The sequence below is a fragment of the Microcebus murinus genome, chromosome 13 (genome assembly GCF_040939455.1).
Source record: "Microcebus murinus isolate Inina chromosome 13, M.murinus_Inina_mat1.0, whole genome shotgun sequence".
Taxonomy (NCBI): domain Eukaryota; kingdom Metazoa; phylum Chordata; class Mammalia; order Primates; family Cheirogaleidae; genus Microcebus; species Microcebus murinus.
In genome coordinates this window covers 63,883,503-63,905,000 of record NC_134116.1, presented here as the reverse complement: position 1 = coordinate 63,905,000, position 21,498 = coordinate 63,883,503, and the positions used below count along the sequence as shown (strand labels likewise).

Sequence of the window (21,498 nt, the reverse complement as noted above, 5' to 3'; positions counted from 1 at the left end):
CCCTGGAAACCACCACTCTACTTTATGTATCTGACGACTCTAAGGTACCTCATACAAGGGGATTTCACACAGTATTTGTCTTTTTGTGACTAGCTTATTTCACTTAGCATATTGTCCCCAAGGTTCAACCATGTACATCATGTGTCAGAATTTCCTTCCTTTTAAAAGTTGCATACTAATGATTTTTGAAGGGGAAAAACAACTCTACAAGCCTATTTTAACGGGTTACTTTATTAACATGTCATTTTAAACATAGCATACATACTACAATATCAAACATTGTTCCAGTAAGAAGTTCAAGAGTACATTTAGGGCTATTTTAAGAAATGTAAATACTTTGGCTTCTGTTATTACATCAGACAAAAAAAAAAAAAAATCAAAGAACAGTTTCGTCTCCTGCTACGATTAACAAAACCAAGTAGAAAAATAAGAGCGTGTATTAAAGAAAAAAAAACTCAAGTACTTTTTGAAGGACGTATTCTCTTTACTACCATACATACTCATACAAGCTACTCAGTAATGTGAGAAGTGGTTCTTAACCTATATTAGGAACTCAGTAAATATTTGTTGAATGTATTATCTATGGATATGGATCTACTACTTCAATTTGTGCTTTTTTTAAGAAGTTTGCTTTTCAAGTAAAAGAGCAATAGTAAACACACCAAAGTTCTCGTTTTATTCAGATCATAAGCCTACAGAACAGTGATTGTTACGAACACTACCCATCATAGCTAATAATAAAATTAATACGCTTTTATCAAACTAGTAAGAAAAATTCTATGATGTTTTGGGACTAATTCTAACCTAGTAATTCACTGGGCTTCAATCACTTGTGATATGCTCAAGAAAAGGGACTGGGACTGCTACTAGGTTTGAATTTATTTCACCTACCGATGAATTCTTATCTTTGGGGTCTCACTCCTCCTGACACTCCAATACACACACGTTTAAAAACATGACTAAAAACAGTAGCTGCAGCATGTATTCGCCCTTTTGTCAGTTTGGCTCTGGAAACTATTCATGCTTCACCGCTCAGAAGAAGGACATCGGAGAAGGAAACAAAATTCACTGAGGGAGCTCACACAGATGCAGATGAGTTCACAGACCACAGAGCAAAACAGAGCTTTGTTGTTAAAGTGAGCTCACTGGACACACGTGATAAAACTCAAAAGCTGACCACTGTTACACACCAAAGTCACGTCTCATAACCAACTGTCCTTTAAATAGGATCTTTTCAGGAAGAGCATAATTTCCATCTTTTTCAAGATCGAAATTATGCTAAATGTTATACCTAACAGTTAAAAGCAGAGTAACATCAAAGGTGAAAGAAAGGTGGTAGAGTTTCAAATAAGCAAATTTGTGATGGTATTTGGCCTAGATAAAGTAGATAAAGCAAATTCCAGTTAGTCCTGTAAGAAAGCTGATTTTAAGAACCACTTCTTCAAGTCATATGTAGCAGATAAGATGATTTGGCAGTCATAATTTAGGAAGGCAAGAGTATACTGCATGTCATTATTTTCCTCTTACAAGTTAACATTTACAGAAAGGGGGCCAATTTAACTTGAGTTCTCAAATTCTATTTTATTTGGGTAAGTAGTAGAGATTCTAACTTATATAACATTCACTTTTACCCAAAGGAAGTTTCTTTCGTCATCAAGGTTTCATGGATAGTTCTAAATTACTATTCTTTATGCACTTAAATCTTAAGAGAAATCCTGGCTAACTTAGAAATGTATCCTTACGTAATTATCGTTTCAATAGGTTTAACTCATATTAAGTTGAATATTACTTTGATACACCTTGAAGTTAAAAGAAGTCATCAATAACTCAAGCACACGAACAAAAGCCTCAAACAATCTTAACTATTCCTTCACAGTAAGTATCCTGACCTAGCAACTAACACAGCACTTCAACAAGCCCCAGGTCAGCACCCTTAATTCAGGGCGGGGCCTCTACGTTCATCTCGCCATTCACACACTACCACAACTCCCAGTATCCAAAGGTTGTTGACGTGTAACCTAGGAGAGTTGTCCCCAACTTCTACTTTTCAAGTTCAGAAAGTCCTCTAATCAAAAAAATTAAAACCAAGAACAGCTAAACTCTCTCCCTTTTACAATGTTCCAGGCCAAATGTAAGAAAGGCCACATTTAAAATACACGTATCTGGACACAAGAGTTATTTAAAATGGGCTCAAGAAAAGCCGTTCATCTTTCATATATTCCTAAGCAGAGAACTGTGTCTCAGATGTGGGGAAAACAACCTGATGGATTTTTACCTGCAGAATCACATCACTCGTAGAGCACAAGCTGGACAACAGTGCCTCAGCGCACTCACACAAGACCCAGCGCCCTTGTGCTTCAGTTCTTAAAGGCTCCACATTTACTGGCTTTAGCAATGAATTCCTTTAGCAGGGGGCCATCCATTTGCCAAAATGCTGCAGTCTGTGTAACTTCTGTCAAATGATTGATGCAAAACTTAAAGCAGAATTCTTCTAAATCCTGGATACACACAACAAAAATAAAAACAAAAACAAGCCTTTTAAAATTAACTTTGATTGACTTATTTCTCTCCAAGACCCTCACCCCAAATCTGTAGCCCTCCCCCAAAAAAGATATTTGAGGCCAAATACCTGAAACTAGGCAAACAGGCGACCACAGGAAGGGATCAGAAAAACACATGCTATTTCCTCGTAACACAGTAAAAGCAATGGTTCCCTAACTCGACTGTGATCCTTCAAAACATAGACACACACACACACACACACACACACACACAAGATCACGATGAACAGGTTTCCTGCATGGTCATTACATAGTCCAGTTACACTCAAAGACATTGTTGTAAAAGGCAGAATGCCACTTTAGTTCATATAATGGGTTTTGTCATATTTGAGAAATCAGAGAAAAGAATTAAGAAGTGGATTAAGTTTAAGAAAGAGAAGACTTTAAAAAATAGAAAAGTGATGAAGAGATGTGGTCAACTTAAAGTGACAGATTAAAAAGAAAATCCCCCAAACCTTAAATTCATTTTCATGCTCTCCTAATAAAAAAATGACTTTGTTTTTAAAGCCACATGGTATAATACACTACAACTTCCACCACATTAATTTCTCACATAGTCAACCCCAGAGAAGTATATTTACACAGATTGGATTTTTCAGTCAGATAAATGGAAGTCGCCAAATACTAACATTCAGAAGAAAGTAATATATACAAGTGGTCAAAAAGAACAATTTAAAAATCAATTTCTGCCTATGCTAATACATCCCCTTTCATCGCTGGCAAAACTCCAATATTGTCAGTTCCTTCAAATGTTAGAACATATCTAATATATTTATTAAATCAATTAGGTACCTAGAATATATACAAAGACTAAATATATAAAAGCAAATCACACTAAAAGCTCTTATCATAAGTAGCTTGACTTTTATAACTTGGCCAGCTGATAAATTCTACACTGAAGGTCAATACTCAAGGTTCTATCAAACCAGAAACTCAGCAACATTTAAACTGCAACATTAAAACTTCACATTTCCTGCCACCATGAGGTGGGAATTTTAGACAGAGTGGGGAAGGGCCCACACAAATATATAGAAAGTCCCCTGTTCCGCTTTCTCAGAGCAAATAATGATTTCCTTGTTCTAAGGGTCCTTCTCCCTGGAGGAAAGAGGCTCTAGAGTAAACTCAGGAAACCCACACAGTCATGTAACCGTTAAGAGATAAAACCACACCTACTGTGTACCAGCTAGTTGCTGCCAGAGTTTTGTTTTCTAGATAATTCAAAATGCATTAAAAATGTTAGCACAATCTCTGGATCCATGTCGTTTAATCAGAGATTCTCTGTGGGCTAAATGTACATCTGAATGCTCTGTTATCATAAATTAAAATGTTGAACTATATAAAGCATTCCCTCTCAGATTATCATTCAAGAAAAAGCACTACTCCTGGTATTATAACCCAATGATTAATAAATAGCTCTTAGGACTAAATTATATTCCACAGGCACATAAAAGTCACATTTTTTTTTTCTTTTGCCCAGAGAACATGACACTATAAAAGTCACATTTTAATCTTACTTAGTTATCAAAAATGGGAAACTATTTACACATAACTTAGATACTACACTTGATCTTAGCCAAAAGGCTGAGAAGCAATATTTACACATAACTTAGGAAGTAGCCAGTCATAAGTTCTTCAAACCATATAATGTATAAGGATACTGAAATTTTAATTATATAATTTCAAATTCACAAGAAAAGAATATCCTAAATTCTAGATCGTAAAACCTTATCACTTTGGAGTCTAGTGATTTGGAATTCAAGATCTTTTTTAGGGTGTATGAAAAAGTGAGTTTAAAGTGAGTTTAGTCAGCTAACTGCGCAGAAATTACCTTGATTTGTTCACATGTAGGTCCATAATAAAAAAAAATGGAAAAAAATTACCTTGAGTATAAACTTTAAGAACTTTTTACACAGTACAGTTATGCAAATGATGCTAATTACAATCACTTCATACACGTATGAAAATAGTTGTATCAAACTGCCTTCCTTTTTCCTCCAATTAGTTTGAATTAGTGAGATATCTTGGTATTCAATATATGTTTAACAGTTTCAAACACTGAAAGTCAAAACTAGGGAATACTGAAAACAATTTAAGTCTGGGTTGTTTAAATAACTAATTGAATCTTGGTTAAGATGGATCTATGTAAAAGGAAGCACTTAATGCATCTGGAGAGAAAGATTTGAATTTGCAAGTTCTTTTACATGAACCAGAGAATGGCATCGTCAAGCAGAATGACTTAGCAAGCAAAGCCCTGACTTGGTTTACCTTTGATAGGTGAATTAATAAACACCCTTCTGGTGAGATCCCTCTTTAATATCCCAAAAACCTACATGAGCTGTTCATCTCATTCTGCAAATGATCAGATCTTCAGTTACCTAGACAAGACAATGCAACTCTTGCCCAACTAATAAGTCAACTGTAACACCACTGCTGGGCTTTAAATAAAACAATTCCAAGAAGGACAAGAAGGATCATTTGACCAGTAAATGAAAAAAGTTCATGACAGAATGAAAGAGTCTTCTTACAGCCCATGGAATAGGGAAGTAGAGAGGGTGTAAAATCATAGGGTCTAATACAGTCTTCTTTGTATCAGAAACTAAACTCTATGTTTATGACATTCTGTGGTGAAATTATTATGGTGATTCTGAATGAGGCAAATGAGATAAAATGCCACATTTATTGTTATTAGCAAAGACAATAAAAATTAAAAATTCCTATTCTGAAGTAATTTATAGATTCATTCTAAATCTTTAAACATTTAAACTATTCCAATCACTATACATACTCTGAAAATAAGTTGTTTTTCCTTTCCACAAATTTTCTTTTCTTTTTTTCTTTTTTTTTTTTTTTTTTTTTGAGACAGAGTCTCACTCTGTTGCCCAGGCTAGAGTGCCGTGGCATCAGCCTAGCTCACAGCAACCTCAAACTCCTGGGCTCAAGCAATCCTCCTGCCTCAGCCTCCTGAGTAGCTGGGACTACAGGCATGCACCACCATGCCCGGCTAATTTTTTCTATATATTTTTAGCTGGCCAATTAATTTCTTTCTATCTTTATTAGAGACAGGGTCTTGCTCTTGGTCAGGCTGGTTTTGAACCCCAGACCTTGAGCAATCCACCTGCCTTGGCCTCCCAGAGTGCTAGGATTATCGGCATGAGCCACCGAGCCCGGCCCACAGATTTTCTTTAGTAACAAAACACAGACAGTTGATAGCCTTAACATCCTCATTTTAAAAAATGCTAATACAGCCTTGAACAGACTTCTTATCCAGTCCTAAAATTCCAAAGTTAACACTTCTGGTGGAAAGACGACTTGGACAAGATAAGACAGGTACCTCCACATCACAAGCCAGCTTGACAGACATCCAGATGGCAAAAGACCATGACCCACATCTAACTCTGTCTAAACATGTTTTTAAGGAAATTACAAAACAGAACTCCAAAACCGTTAAGTTTATAATTAATTTTATAGTATATCAAGCACAAAATATTGCAGGTCAAAGTGCTTTTTGGTTTTGTTTTTCAGAATGCATTTAAACGTCCTACCATATGGGAAAAAATAAAGCTCCTTTCATTACATAAAAAAATATTTTACAGCCTACTGCTCACGGAACAGTTAGTTTGGTCCTCTGAAAGAATAAAAACATGCTGGTCATCCAGCCTTAGCTCCAAGCTTTCCAATACTCATATCCCAAACCAACTTTACTATTAGATTCCTAGGCTCATATTTACTGCTTCCCACGAAAAGCCAGATCATAAGATATAAGATGCTCAGCAGCAGAATCCTGAAAAGTTCTCTATGCTGGTTAAGCAAATAATACTTCCCAACTGTTTCTCCTAACGATCAAATACACATAAAAACCAAAAATTTGCTGAAAAGAATCAGTATAAATAGAGAAGCATTCCAAAATGTTTGCAATGTGATACTGAACTACCTTGAGACAATGTTTTGTTCACATGTTCTCCCTTGATACCAACAGTTATTCAGGTCTGTCCAGAGGAATTTTTTTTTTTTTTTTTTTTGAGACAGAGTCTCACTCTGTTGCCTGGGCTAGAGTGCCATGGCCATCAGCCCAGCTCACAGCAACCTCAAACTCCTGGGCTCAAGCAATCCTCCTGTCTCAGCCTCCTGAGTAGTTGGGACTACAGGCATGTGCCACCATGCCCGGCTAATTTTGTCTATATATTTTTAGTTGGCCAATTAATTTCTGTCTATTTTTAGTAGAGACGGGGTCTTGCTCTTGCCCAGGCTGGTTTGGAACTCCTGACCTTGAGTGATCCTCCCGCTTCGGCCTACCAGAGTGCTAGGATTACAGGCATGAGCCACTGTGCCTGGCCTGTCCAGAGGAATATTTAAGTTCCCTTCTTCAAGTCCTTCTTTATAAAATTTGTAGACCATTTAATAATGGATTTATAAAACAAGGGCTCCCCAACAATCAGCTCACTTTTTAAAATCCTGGTAATTACTCAGTCTGCACATTTTTGTTGCTTTTACATATGTATATTTGCTTCAAAATCATGTTGTCAAAAGTGAGGAAGGAGGAACCGCAATAACTTCTACAGAAAAGAGGAGAAATGCTTAAAGCAGACGATCTCCATCTTCCTAGCAGTCTCACTCACAGCATGAAGGCAAAGTCATCTAGTGCCCCCAAGTCAGGCTTCTGAGAATCATAGTTTTTGCAGTTAATCTCCAATCAGACTTATCAGTAACTTCCAATCAACTGGAAGATACAGTAAGTGGGTTTCATTTTTGCACTCTAAATACTTCATTTATTTATTTACTACCTTCTATCGTTATCACGGAAATAAAACATAAAAGCACATTAGTCGATTGTATATCTCCTATCAGAACCTAAAAAATACACCTAAGAAAGAAAGAAGCAATTCTTCTTCTTTTTGTCTTCTCTCTATTCTCTAATTTCTCTATATTGAATGTGTAGTATTTGTGGGATTTCAGGTCTGTTTTAATTTTTTTTTTTTTTTTTTTTGAGACAGAGTCTCACTTGTTTGCCCAGGCTAGAGTGCCGTGGCGTCAGCCTAGCTCACAGCAACCTCAAACTCCTGGGTTCAAGCGATCCTCCTGCCTCAGCCTCGCGATCCTCCTGCCTCAGCCTCCTGAGTAGCTGGGACTACAGGCATGCGCCACCATGCCCGGCTAATTTTTTCTATATATGTTAGTTGGCCAATTAATTTCTTTGTATTTATAGTAGAGACGAGGTCTCGCTCTTGCTCAGGCTGGTTTCGAACTCCTGACCTTGAGCAATCCGCCCGCCTCGGCCTCCCAGAGAGCTAGGATTACAGGCGTGAGCCACCGCGCCCGGCCTTGTTTTAATTTTTTTTGAAAGCATACCTTCATGGTGAGGGGTTTCAAACATATTCATTCACTCACTCAATTCAACATATATTTTGAGTGCTGACCCACTGTGACAGACTCCAGGGAATCGTGTACATGCAGCCTCTCTAAAGGAACGGTTTTTAATGTGTTTATATTTCATGTGAGAAAAATGGAAACTAGTAAACGAAATGACCTGCTGGCATGGGCAGAAGTGGCAAAAGGTTCTTCTGTAAACTTCCTGGGACAGATTTTAGCTTTGTGAGGGAAGAACCTCCAGCAGCTAGCGCTGTCCGCCTCTGCCCAGGCCTTTCTGGCTGGTGTTGGTCTACCCAGAGCAAGGGGCTCACTAACACGGAGGGGGAGTGAAGGGAGGCAGAGGAGATTCTAAAATCAATCACCAAGTGGAGGTGAAAGGCATTGACCCAGCTGAAAATTATATCACTGGGAGGAAATAAAATCTAAAGAAATAGCATTTCTAATAAAGAGGTTCATGATGTCACAGGAAGGGTAGGAAAAGAAATCATACCTCCATTTTCTATTAAAAATGATTTCCTTTGATCATCATTCCATCCCTTGTCAGGCTGCAGATAAGGTCAGATATATCTGAGCTTATCAAATATTTATAATCATAATATAACCTCAAATAAAAATAGGATACAATTTGAAAATGCAAGATATAATGGTCAACTTCGATCAGTAATTGTGATAAATATGAAGTTTGTCCTCTGTTATACCCCACAGGCCACAGCTGCAGTTCTTTGCAGGTGATTAATAAATTCCTTGATACCAGATATTCTGCCTTGTCAAATGATGACAAAATGCCTATAAGAATAGGCTAATTGTGTCATTTGACATGCATACCTTTGCTAGACATCTTGAACCTCCAAGACTATTTATTGCTCTCTATCTTGCTCATGGAATCTACCTTTTATTCTCTATAATTGTTTTTTTTTGTTTTTTTTGAGACAGAGTCTCATTCTGTTGCCCAGGCTAGAGTGCTGTGACAACAGTCTCACTCACAACAACCTCAAACTCCTGGACTCAAGCAATCATTCTGCCTCAGCCTTCTGAGTAGTTGGGACTACAGGCATGCACCACCATGCCCAGCTAATTTTTTCTATATATTTTTAGTTGGCCAATTAATTTCTTTGTATTTTTAGTAGAGACGGGGTCTCGCTCTTTCTCAGGCTGGTTTGGAACTCCTGATCTTGAGCAATCCTCCCGTCTTGGCCTCCCAGAGTGCTAGGATTACAGGCGTGAGCCACTGCGCCCTGCCTATTCTCTATAATTTTTAAAGCCAACCATACCAGCCTTTAGCTCACTGATTATCCTTAATGCTTCCTTTAGGTGGTACTGTGTCCACTGAGTTCAACATACATTTATCATTAATTACAGGCCAGGCACTACAGAGTACGCAAATGAGTAAAATGCAATCCCTGCTCATGAGGAGCTCACAACCTGATGCTTTGGTTCTTAAGTTGAAGAAAATGCACATGAACACAAAATTTCAGACTCTCAAAAGCTCATTAATTCACAGACTCTCTAGAGATCTGTGAACCCCAGATTAAGAACTCAATCTAGTGCAGAAAACCAAAAAGGCGTCCAAAGAAGTTCTTAACCTGTGAATAACTATGAGTTTTATTTAGACGATGATAGGATTTCAGAGCAAGGACAGATATATACATCGTATGGCATCATCATGGATGACAGTGTGCTTAAATCAATCAATCAATCATCAATCATACCGCATCCCTGGCTTATGACAGGGTAGAGCTAGAGAGATAGCAAAGTGGGTCTTAAGGAAAACATATATGCCTACATTGAGAAAGATTAGAAATTAAAATATGCTGTTTGCTAGTCCAATTAGGTGTGGCACTTTATGTTCCAACCTGCAGTACAGCTGTGCGGGGACCTCAGTTTCTTATCTTAGTTAAAAATGTAAGTAGAGGAAAAGCCACTCTGATACAATGAACAGAAACTAAATAAGCAGGGCCAGATTTCAGTTCTTAAGGATCAGTTGACTGCCTCCCTAAACAGAAGCAAAGCCACTCATCACTTTCCTTGTCCCACGCGAGCAGGGGGAGACAGGCACACGGGGAGGTGAGGGTGGCTTGGGTTTTCTGTTTGCTGTTTTAGGTTACCTCTGCATCATATCTGACGGCAGCAGAGAATAATGAGAAGGCATTCTCCACAGTGATTCCTCGCTTGATAATGTGCTGACAAAGTTTTTTCAGTCTGTTTTCACAGTAAGATGTCGCCAAATCCAAAAGACCTAAAAGTAAGAAGTGTGAAAGGCTTAATCGAGTTTACAATAATTTTCCCATATTTATAAACATATATGGTTCATCTTGGTGAACAGAGGTATGTAGATGAATCAGCTCAAGTTTATTAGTGAATAATATTCTTAATTTGTGTAAATAAGTTATTTTACTTCCTACCTTCTCCCCACCTCCAAAAACATACCTCTCCTATACTCACTTGTGATACAATTTCTTCTACAGTACAAAGGAATGGCAAAAAATGGAATTTCCCCCTCATTTTGTTTCCAAAATTCCATTAGCAATTTATACCTCAATATTAAAACTAAAAAAAGTCCACAGTGATACATAAACTACATCTATAATTATAATATTAACCATGATAACTACACAATATAATACACAAGACATTTACTTAGAAATTTTTTTAAAAAAAAAACAAGTAAAAGTCAATAAATCTGAGACTTTTTCTATTTCAGTACTCTAAGAACACGAGGAGATACATTCTCAGCCACACGGCCCGGCCAGTCCCACGGCAGCCACGGTACCTATGGCATCCTCCGGCGGCAGGTCCACCGTGTCTGTGTAGAGGTACTGCAGAAAGGCACGGTACACGGGGTAAGAGAACTGGTCGATTTCTATCACTTCCTTCATGTCCTCGTTCCAATAGGACTGGAACATGGAACGAAAGTGCTCACACCTAAGACAGAAGAGCAAAAGCTACCTAATGAAGTTGTTGAAATCAGACAAACAGAGACTAGAGGTATCCTTAGCTTCTCAATCTGGGCCCACACACACCAGGATCATAAATCTTTAGTTAATACTGTAAAAACATGCCATGTGAAAGGGTTTTATATACACTCATTTCACTTTTTATGTCTCCTATTAAATATTACAAACTATGCATAGAGCCTAGAAGTACCTAGCACTTCAACAGTACCACTGTTTCTATTTGATGGTCACCAAGTTTTTTTGCTCACTTGTTTTTTAAAGATGTACAGAAATGTATTTTAAACAATGAAACAAAAGAAATTCAGAAATGAGAGTTCAGAACTTTTGACTATCTATTAACATCATTTAAATGACTCATTTGTTTTTATTTTATGTGATAAGTATATTCTTAAAACTGCTTTAAATGTTAACTGGATTATATTAGGCTGATTATTGTTCCATTATCTGACAGGATGATTTTTCTTCTTTTCTGCCTTGTCTTCAAAACAGCCATCACCGACATTTTTGTTTCTCTGCATGCCTGCTCTCTTCCCTCTCTCCCCAAGCCTGTTACCACTTATTTTTAAAACTCACATTCCCTAGGATAGTAACCTATTTCAAGAAAACCTAAGTAGGACTCTTTGCATTGTATTTACATGTACAAATCCACTTGCAAGAGGAACTGATTTCTGAATTTTGGATTTTCTTAAAGTATAACATTTTTTTAAAAAATCATCTTTTCAAATTCTTTTAAAGTAAGATATGGTACAAAGAGAAAAAATACTTCAAAATCCATTTGGAATACTAAAAACACAGCTCCACTTACATATGAAAAGAAATAGTTGTCTAAAGCAAGAAATAATGGATGTAACAGGTCAGAGAACTGTACATGAAAGGAACAGACTGAATGCATCTGCACAGACAGAAACACTTCCAGTGCATCTTTTCAATTAATACTGTGCTTCAGATATTTACTCCCTTAGGTAATAAATGACATGGGGCTTTTCCAGTCCCTTAAAATGTATTATTTTGCAAATAGAGTTTTAACTAAATTTCCAAGAAGACTTGTAAATGGTCAATTTAATGGTCTTATTTCACATGCCTCTTTTTCTGTAATGGCAGCTTCAGTGAGAACAGTCCAAAAAGTTATTAATAATGCATGGTTCCCTCCCATTTCTACAGGGAACTCCTACCATTTACTATACCTAAAGAACTTTTCTCTAACTGGTCATCAGAAGCAACTGGTAACATAAGCCTAGTAGTCCTGACTATGGGAGTTTTCTGCTTGGGGAAAATGAATCTTTTAATCAAGGGTAAAAGGGAACACTTTTCAATGACAACCTTTGTATTTTTTTAACCATTTAAACAAATTTTCCAATAGAAAACAGTATTCACAAGACCTTTAATTTAAAAATAATACAGACAATACTTATACTCCCAGAGAATACATGCAAAACTCTTCGACAATAAATAAACTGATACTAGCTCCAAAAATACTAAGTTGTGACATTCCCCTCTACTACTGAGGCTACTTCTTATCTGTATCCATTTTGTGAAATATGAAACAAACAGAAATGGCAAAAAGAAAGCAAGGTTATTCTGTGTGAATATCTTAATGTCAGTTAAAAAAAAAAAAAAAAAAGAAAGAAAGCAAGGTTATTGAAGTCTCTAAGCTCATACGAACATACCTGATTTTCAAAACAGCCTTATGGACATGAATATATTTCCCATCAATTCGAAATTTCAGATCGGCAGTTTCTGGACTATCAAATTCTTTCTTCAGTGACTCTGCAACTGTTAAAAAGTCTTCATGCTCTGAAGGCAATGAACACACTATTAATGCAGAAAAAGCTCAGGGAACAGATTTCAAGATTTGAAAGACTTCAAAAAGATCAGTTGGTATGGTGGATAATTTCATTTGTGTTTTTTCAAGAGTTCATACCTTATTTAACAAATCAATTTTATACTATTAAAATAAATATCCTAGGCCGGGCGTGGTGGCTCACGCCTGTAATCCTAGCACTTTGGGAGGCCGAGGCGGGCGGATTGCTCAAGGTCAGGAGTTCGAAACCAGCCTGAGTGAGACCCCGTCTCTACCAAAAATAGAAATAAATTAATTGACCAACTAAAAATATATATACAAAAAATTAGCCGGGCATGGTGGCGCATGCCTGTGGTCCCAGCTACTCGGGAGGCTGAGGCAGGAGGATCGCTGAGCCCCGGAGATTGAGGTTGCTGTGAGCCAGGCTAACGGCACTCACTCTAGCCTGGGCAACAAAGTGAGACTCTGTTTCAAAAATAAATAAATAAATAAATATCCTGGGCCAGGCACAGGGGCTCACACCTGTAATCCTAGCTCTCTGGGAGGCCGAGGCAGGTGGATTGTTTGAGCTCAGGAGTTCGAAACCAACCTGAGCAAGAGCGAGATCCTGTCTCTACTATAAATAGAAAGAAATTAATTGGCCAACTAATATATATAGAAAAAAGTTAGCCGGGCATGGTGGTGCATGCCTGTATTCCCAGCTACTTGGGAGGCTGAGGCAGCAGGATTGCTTGAGCCCAGGAGTTTGAGGTTGCTGTGAGCTAGGCTTACGCCACGGCACTCACTCTAGCCTGGGCAACAAAGTGAGACTCTGTCTCAAAAAAATAAATAAATAAAATAAATAAATAAACATCCTGCATCTATAAACTGCCAAAAATTACAAGTATTTAGAAAGGCCAAATACCAGTCTTACATGCTTAGACATAAGAAATCTGTTTTTAAAAAACAGTTATAGGTAGTCCATGATGATATAACCACTCTCTCAAAACATGAGCAGCTCTCTTCTAAGACTAAGAGTTTATCAATCTTCCTTGACTGAAACCCTAAGAATATCTTTTCTCTGCTTTAGGAAGAGTTTCAGGTGGTCAGCATATCCAACTCAAGGAGGCCTAAAAACCAAACTTACCACTTAAGTGGTTAATGCTAAGCAGTCATGTTCTTAAGCAGAGAAACATTTTCCTAGGTATCTGAGATCTAAATATCCCCCTTAACCCTACAAAGCAATGTGGAAACAAGAATCCTATATAAAAACAGAGAAAAATTTACTTAGCAACAACATACATGCAAAGGGAACTACTACTATCTAAAAACAGAGAAAATTTACTTTGCAACAACATATATGCAAAGGGAACAGTTTTACAAGAACATGTGATCACTTTACCTGATAGAATTGTGTTATGATTATATGTAAGTAGAACTGTAGTTATGAAGTAAAGGCACTTGTACAATTCCTACAACACTTTCTTGTACTTTATACATATAAAAGAAGGAAAAAATAGAAGAAAGCTAAGAGGGAAATCAAAAAATTCCAGAGATGCTCACTGGGCACTGAACCAAGCTGCTTTGGACACAGGAGACAGGTTTCAATTGCCCACAGCTGAGAACCGTGACTTAATGAGCTCAGCTTCCAAGCCTTGGAAGAATCTGTGACACTCAGTAGCCTGGTGTTACCAGGATAACTCCTAGAGGAGGGACAATGACTAAAACCTAGCCTGAAATTTAAGAAATAAGCTTATCCACAGCTTTACCATCAGAGTGTCCCCCAAAAATATCACCTGCCCAAGCCCTGTGACCTTAACCTACAGCCCTCCCTCAACCTGACACAAAGCAGAGCTTTCCTGGCTATGGAAGAAAAGAGGAAAAAATCTCTCAAAAACCAGGCTTTTGGCTGGGAGCAGTGGCTTGCGCCTATAATCCCAGCACCACTTTGGGAGGCCGAAGTGGAAGGATAACTTGAGCCCAGGAGTTCAAGACAAGCCTGGGCAACACAGCAAGATCCCATCTCAACAAAAAATTTAAAAATTAGCTAGATGTGGTGGTACACACCTGTAGTCCCAGCTACTTGGGAGGCTGAGGCAGGAGGAGCACCTGAAACCAGGCTGCAGTGAGCTATGATTGCTCACTGCACTCCAGTCTGGGGTGGGGGTGGTAGGGCTTTCCCTGACCCTATAACTCACTGGTGGATAAAAGAAAGGAAATGACAAAGATAGGCACAGAGTCCAGAGGTCTAGATTGCTACCCAACCCATCCAAAAAAAAAAAAACTTCTCATCATTGCCTCAACTTCTGCAGCTAATCTTAAGGTTGAAATGAGATGACCCTTTTTCCCTCTGTTTCTGGCAACAGTGTAATACTCCTTTCAGAGAAGAAACATTCCTCAGAGGTGTGAATTCACCACCTGACTTTCTTCCTAACACTCAGCTAAGATCATAAACTGAGAGGAAAAAAACACTTCTGACATTTAGTGTGTGGAAGGGAAAGAAGTTATCTAGGAGATATATTCAATGGCCATAGTTTTTCCAAACTTAACATAAAAAATGTTATGACATTTGTCTGAAAACGATGCCTGTGCCATTTTAAGATGCAAGACCTTGGAAAGCCTTTTATAAACGGATCCAGGATAAGTAAGATATATAAATCAGAAGATGTGTGCAGAAAGCTTTGGCTGTGCGTGCTATACATATGTGCACTTATGGCCACATGGTCCCATTCAGTAAACTAAATTTTTCTAAACATAATATTCACTGCAAAAAAAAAAAAATAGCCATTGTATTATAGCTAAAGAACTTGGCAAAATGAATTTAAAAGAAATGTTCAGTTTGTTTTACTTTAAGTTTTTTTTTTTTTTGAGACAGAGTCTCACTCTATTGCCCAGGCTAGAGTGAGTGCCATGGCATTAGCCTAGCTCAGAGCAACCTCAAACTCCTGGGCTCAAGTGATCCTACTGCCTCAGCCTCCCAAGTAGCTGGGACTACAGGCATGTACCACCATGCCCAGCTATTTTTTTCTATATATATATTAGTTGGCCAATTAATTTCTTTTCTATTCATAGTAGAGATGGGGTCTCGCTCTTGCTCAGGCTGGTTTAGAACTCCTGACCTTGAGCAATCTGCCCGCCTCGGCCTCCCAGAGTGCTAGGATTACAGGCATTGGGCCACCACGCCCAGCCTCTTTTACTTTAAGCTAAACAGCAGTTTCACTCTTCCTAAACACACTCTTGCCACAAACAACTGGTCACTTAATCATGGGGCAACTCCAACTGTCTGACACACCTGGCCATGACATGTATCAGAAGACGAACCTTCAATATCAATTGCTAAGCAACCCAAATGCTTTAATTGTCAAGAATTCCATTAATTTTCCAGTACAAGGCATCATGATTCACTTATCTTCTATGCTTACAAACAGAAGCACTTAGAAGATATATGTTGGCAAAAAGGTATATATCAACAAGAATTAAAAGAAAAAGATTAAAATTACCTTGTAAATGGCTACTTGGCTTTAAGATACCTTAGCTTTTTGAACCAATAATAGACTCTTAAAGAAGATAATATTCAGAAAAAGTACAGATTATATAACTAAAGATCACTCTGAATTCCACTACCATTTATAACATCTGTTTTTTTTTTAAATATCTCTGTTTTGATGTCCTTCCCAAATAAAAGAATTTGAAATCAGTTAAAAGACAAAGAGAGAGAGGAAGAAGGTGGGGTCAACTTGTCACCTTAATAACCACAAGTTCCCTCTTGATTAGCACTATATTGAATTATTTAACAAATCTAGTATAACAAAAGTTTTTAAGAAAGGTTACCCAAATAATTATACACTAATGTTCGTAACAGTGTTATTCATAATATTCAGCAGGTGGAAACAACTCAAGTGTTCATCAACAGATAAATGGACAAACAAAATGGGGGGTATACACACATACATACACATACACACACACACACACACACACTGGAATATCATTTAGTCCTAAAAGGGAACAAAGTACTAATGCTATAACATGGATGGGCCTCAGAAACGCAAAGTAAAAGCAGCCAGACACAATAGGTCACACATTGCAGGCTTCCACTTATATGAAATATCCAGCACAAGTAAATCCATAGGGAAAAAAAGCAGACTCGTGGTTGTTAAGGGGTGGGGGAGGGGAGAAAGAGAGGACGTCTTAATGAGTACAAGGTTTCCTTTTGGAGTGATGAAAACATTTGGAATTTGATAAATGGTGGATGCACAGTATTGTGAGTGTACTAATGCCACTGAATTACATCCTTTAAAATGTTTAATTTTATGTTATATGAACTTGGTATCAATTAAAATGAAAGCACATAAGGAGAGAAAATAATAAGTCCATGGGAATATTTCACAATATTTAATAAATCTGATTATGAAAATCTAATTTGGAGAAGAGTATTAATATTAAAGCTAATAGAGAACAAAACATTCTAGAACCTTAAAAAGCCCACAACCAGCAAATACATAGGAAGAATGGTCAGTTGATGGTACTGTTCTCCCTGGGTGCTTTCTTACCAACAGACAGGAGGCGCCACGTGACGGCGGGAGTGGCGAAGCAGGCGAACACGTCGTCCGTGCAGGAGAAGTGGGTGAGATGGGGGAGGAGCACCGACTGGCCCCGGCACTGGCCCCACATGTACACGTGCCCTCCCTGGGTCTTGGCGGCGGACGTGTGGGCAGAGTGACAGGCTGCGATCTCCACTACCCTGAAAAGTTTTAAGAACAATGTAAGTCACTTTGTTATCACAGAAGCCCAGAGCATACTACACAAGGCAATGAAAAAGTTCATGCTTGTTACACCTCAGGAAGCAGCCCAAGATCCTGGAACATTAGCTGCCAAGTCAAATCCACAAAACCAAAGATCAGGGCAAGAGCACTGTTATTTCTCCCTAACTGCCCACTTTGCATCCTAAGCTCACACTGCGTTAGGATCAACAATACATACTATTGAGGAAAACTTGGAAAATGGTCTAGAAATCAAAGTAAATGAGGAAAGCAGACAAATAAAAAATTTGCTGACAGTTCTGGGGGCTTTATACAGTAGCAAAAATACTGTCTTCAAGATACTATTTCCTGGCTGGGTGCGGTAGCTCACGCCTGTAATCCTAGCACTCTGGGAGGCCGAGGTGGGAGAATCGCTCAAGGTCAAAACCAGCCTCAGCAAGAGTGAGACCCTGTCTCTACTAAAAATAGAGAGACCCCTGTCTCTACTAAAAATAGAAAGAAGTTAATTGGACAACTAAAAATATATAGAAAAAATTAGCCGGGCATGGTAGCGCATGCCTGTAGTCTCAGCTACTCAGGAGGCTGAGGCAGCAGGATTGCTTGAGCCCAGGAGTTTGAGGTTGCTGTGAGCTGGGCTGACGCCACAGCACTCACTCTAGCCTGGGCAACAAAGTGAGACTCTGTCTAAAAGAAAAAAAAAGATACTATTTCCTCACAGAGACAACTTTTTCTGTCACCCCCTAAAGAACTCAGAACACGCATCAGGCTGGTAAGCACTAGTGCAGGGGTCACGGACTCTGAGCATTCCAGTACAAAGGGACAGCAGGGCAAACTTCCTACGCGTCTCAGGAGTATGCTTCTGAGGCAGAGTACCAGGGCTGGAAGTCAATATCCCAAGACTTAGTGGGTAAGACCTCACAATTTGGCTAAACAAATAATAAGCATCTGTTCCAGTAATACACATTACATCAAATCAATATTTAAACAGATAATGTCCTTTCAAGGGGATATTTATTGAAAAGTTATTTTAGCTGGCTCAAAGGAAAAATTCACACTATATCTTGGATATCAACATGGTCACAGAGCCTCTGTCTTCCCCACTAAATGGGAAACAAGAACCTGCAGGAATTACACCAAGATGCATTCATGCCTGTCAATCACAGGAGGTAATCTCAGAAAGCTACTTAAGAATTACATCAACTTTATGTTCATTCTGGCTAGTACTCAATATTCTTTTGTTCAGAACAAGAATATTAATAAACAGGAGAGTCACAAAGCCAAACACCATAGCTCTGCCACACACAGTCCCAAGGGCACAATGCACACACAGACCCAAGACACAATGCACAGCACAGCCAAATTACCTTTCTTTCTCCACCATGATGTGTGCTGGGCTTAGCAGGTTATTTTTATTGCCAGTTCCCAGCTGCCCATATGTGTTAGCTCCCCAGGCATAGAGCAAGCCCTCATCTGTTAGTGCTAGAGTATGTGCATAGCCGCAGACAATCTGCAAGTAAATTTCAATGGTTACCATTAACAGGAAAACAGGAAGGGCAGGGGAAACATCTACTTAAAGGCTACAGCCAGCTTGTGCAGAATGCCAATTCATCATCAGGTGTGGACTGACATTTGCTAGAACATTAAAAAAGCATTAGAAAAGCCTAAACCTTAGACTGTTGAATTTTTTTCCATTAGTTTTTTCTTTTTTGTCTTTTTTAACTTGTCAAGATTAATGTGCCTGCATCATGGTCTTCCTTCTCCTAGTAGGAATTTAGGGAAGATATAACATTAAATGTGGAAGAAAAAGCCACAGGGTACTGTCAGAAAAAACTGACTGAAGAGTAAACCTCCAATATTTCTCCAAGTTGGAGCAGGGAAGGGAGAAGGGGGCCGGCTAGCCGAGAGGTCACCACACGTACCTGGTTCACGCAAACACTGTGCAAGGCTGCCACTCTCACAGGGGTCAGCTGATTGCCATTGTTTCCCAAGCCCAGCTGACCGTTGCCATTGTAACCCCAGCCATATACCTTAGAGAGGAAAGAAAGGGTAAGAATGGGCTTTTAAAACTGCTAGTAGGCTAGTAGAAAGGAAGAGATAAAAATTCAGTCCATCCCAAAAAATCAGATACTTCCAACACCATATCTACTCCGCAGGATCCTACAACTGATCTCCAAATAGAAGATCTTTTTGGGGTGGGATGACAGTTTGGCATCAGTTCCTACTCCACAACTTTATTAGTTATTTAGCCTGGGGCACGTCACTCTTTCCTGTTTTATACATGAGAAAGCTGAGGCTCACTAAGAATTATTAAGCACCTACTGGATGTCAGGACTCTGTGAAAAGTAACAGGAATAAGTTTTTGGCTATAGTTTAACAAGGGAGATCAACAAATGCAAATATTTTGCAGACAGGTAGCAAATACCACCATAGAGACACAATCGAGGCACTATAGGAACTAGCAAGGAAAGCTTTAGCTCTAGGAAGAAAGTTTAGGGAGGATTTTTCAGAAAGTGGAGATCTGAGCAGGGTTGAAGGATGAAGGAGGGAGAGGGCATTCCAGGCAGAAGTCGCTGAATGTGTTGGAGGCCGGCTCAGAAGACAAGTAGGTGGGCCTGGCTGGACACATCTGGGGTAGACAGAAAAGACTTAGAAGGAATGCAAGGGCCGGGAGACAAAGTGACCAACACACACCAGGGGAAGGGAAATGCACCTAAATTTTCCACTGAAATATGTCAAAACAGATTAATTAAATTTGCATTTTGAATGATCCCTCTGGCCACAACATGAGGAGTGACAGGAGCTTATAAGACTAGAGGCAGGAAGACCATTTTGGAATTAATTTGGTCTCTCATCACAGTGAGCTCTGGAGTGGTGCCAAAACAGGGAGTAGAGAGGAAGGGGATAAGCAGGGACTTCCTAGCACGTGGTGAGCCCTAAATGTCTGGACCGAGAGGGTCCATCTGCTGAGAGTAACAGAACTGGGTACAGGTTTGACAAGACTGTTAAAGGTTTATAACAGCCAGTACTAACAGGAAAAAAGTATTGACCAGGAACAAATAAAGGTCTAGCTCAAATTAGAAACCCGAGATGTGTGCAGCACCAAGCCCCACAGCAACACAGGGCCACAGACGTACACTGGGGCTTTTCAGGGCAATGCCACAGAGGGGTAAGGGGGCGTGGACTTGAGGGTCCTAGTGAGAGATGGTTAAAGGCACTTTCATCCAATGCCAGAGTGTAACAGGTGGGAACTTTCTAGAGGGAAATTTGGCAATAGCTATCAACATTTTAAATGGCATACACTTTGACCAAGAAATTCTATTTCCAGGAATTTATTCTATAAAAATAATTGCCTAAGTGTACAAAGACACACACACACACACACACACACACAGAGTGTAACACAGAAAATCGGTGTAACATCACTCATAACAGCAAAAAATTAGAAATTGAAATGTCCATCAGTAGAGCTCTGGATGTGGGTCATCCACAGAGACAGAACTAAACAGCCACTGGGATGAAAAGGTCTGTATAAATGGTCTGAAAACAGACATAGAGAAATACATGCTATCAAATGGGGCAGGAGGAAGCATGCTGAGCAAGAGCAGAGAAAAGCAGCAGTAAGTATAATCATGCCATTTTAAAAAAAACCAATTAACCAATTATAAACATCCATATATAACTGTCTATAGAAAAAAAGTCCAAAAGGGTATGCATGAAACTATTAACAAGAGATGGAAAAAGGCATTCACTTTTTATTTTGTTTCACCTGTTGTCTTCCTTTGTTAAAATAACCACACACTAATAATTTAAAAATTAAACTTATTTTTAAAAATAAAAGAGAAATGAAGAATACTGGAATGGAGGATATCTGAAGACTATCTCAAGGAATTGTAAAGTTATCCAGGATGTTATCAGAATTGATAAAAAATAAGTTAACATATGTGAGCATTCAGTAAACTCTAAGGCACCCCAGGACCCCAATGCATGATGCCATAATGTCTATGTCCAAATTTGTATAATTTTCATGCACTAAAACATGCACAAGTAGTAACTGGCCCATTTAAGTAGAAGTT

At 38.7% G+C, this 21,498-nt stretch overlaps 1 protein-coding gene and 1 pseudogene across 3 annotated transcripts in view; both read right to left on the bottom strand.

Moving 5' to 3' along the window:
- Positions 1-211: 211 nt before the first annotated feature.
- The window catches only part of RCBTB1 (RCC1 and BTB domain containing protein 1), a 46,550-nt gene continuing 25,263 nt past the window's right edge, over positions 212-21,498 (bottom strand). For all 3 annotated transcript variants that reach the window (XM_012737311.2, XM_012737310.2, XM_076009450.1), the window contains 7 exons: positions 19,345-19,452; positions 18,790-18,932; positions 17,216-17,406; positions 12,550-12,676; positions 10,699-10,850; positions 10,034-10,164; positions 212-2,498 (listed from right to left, as the gene is read on the bottom strand). In XM_012737311.2, the coding sequence (XP_012592765.1) occupies positions 2,358-2,498; positions 10,034-10,164; positions 10,699-10,850; positions 12,550-12,676; positions 17,216-17,406; positions 18,790-18,932; positions 19,345-19,452 (993 nt within the window). In that variant the 3' untranslated portion in view covers positions 212-2,357. The remainder of the gene's footprint in view (positions 2,499-10,033; positions 10,165-10,698; positions 10,851-12,549; positions 12,677-17,215; positions 17,407-18,789; positions 18,933-19,344; positions 19,453-21,498) is intronic.
- On the bottom strand, positions 4,053-4,154 carry LOC142875252 (uncharacterized; annotated as a pseudogene).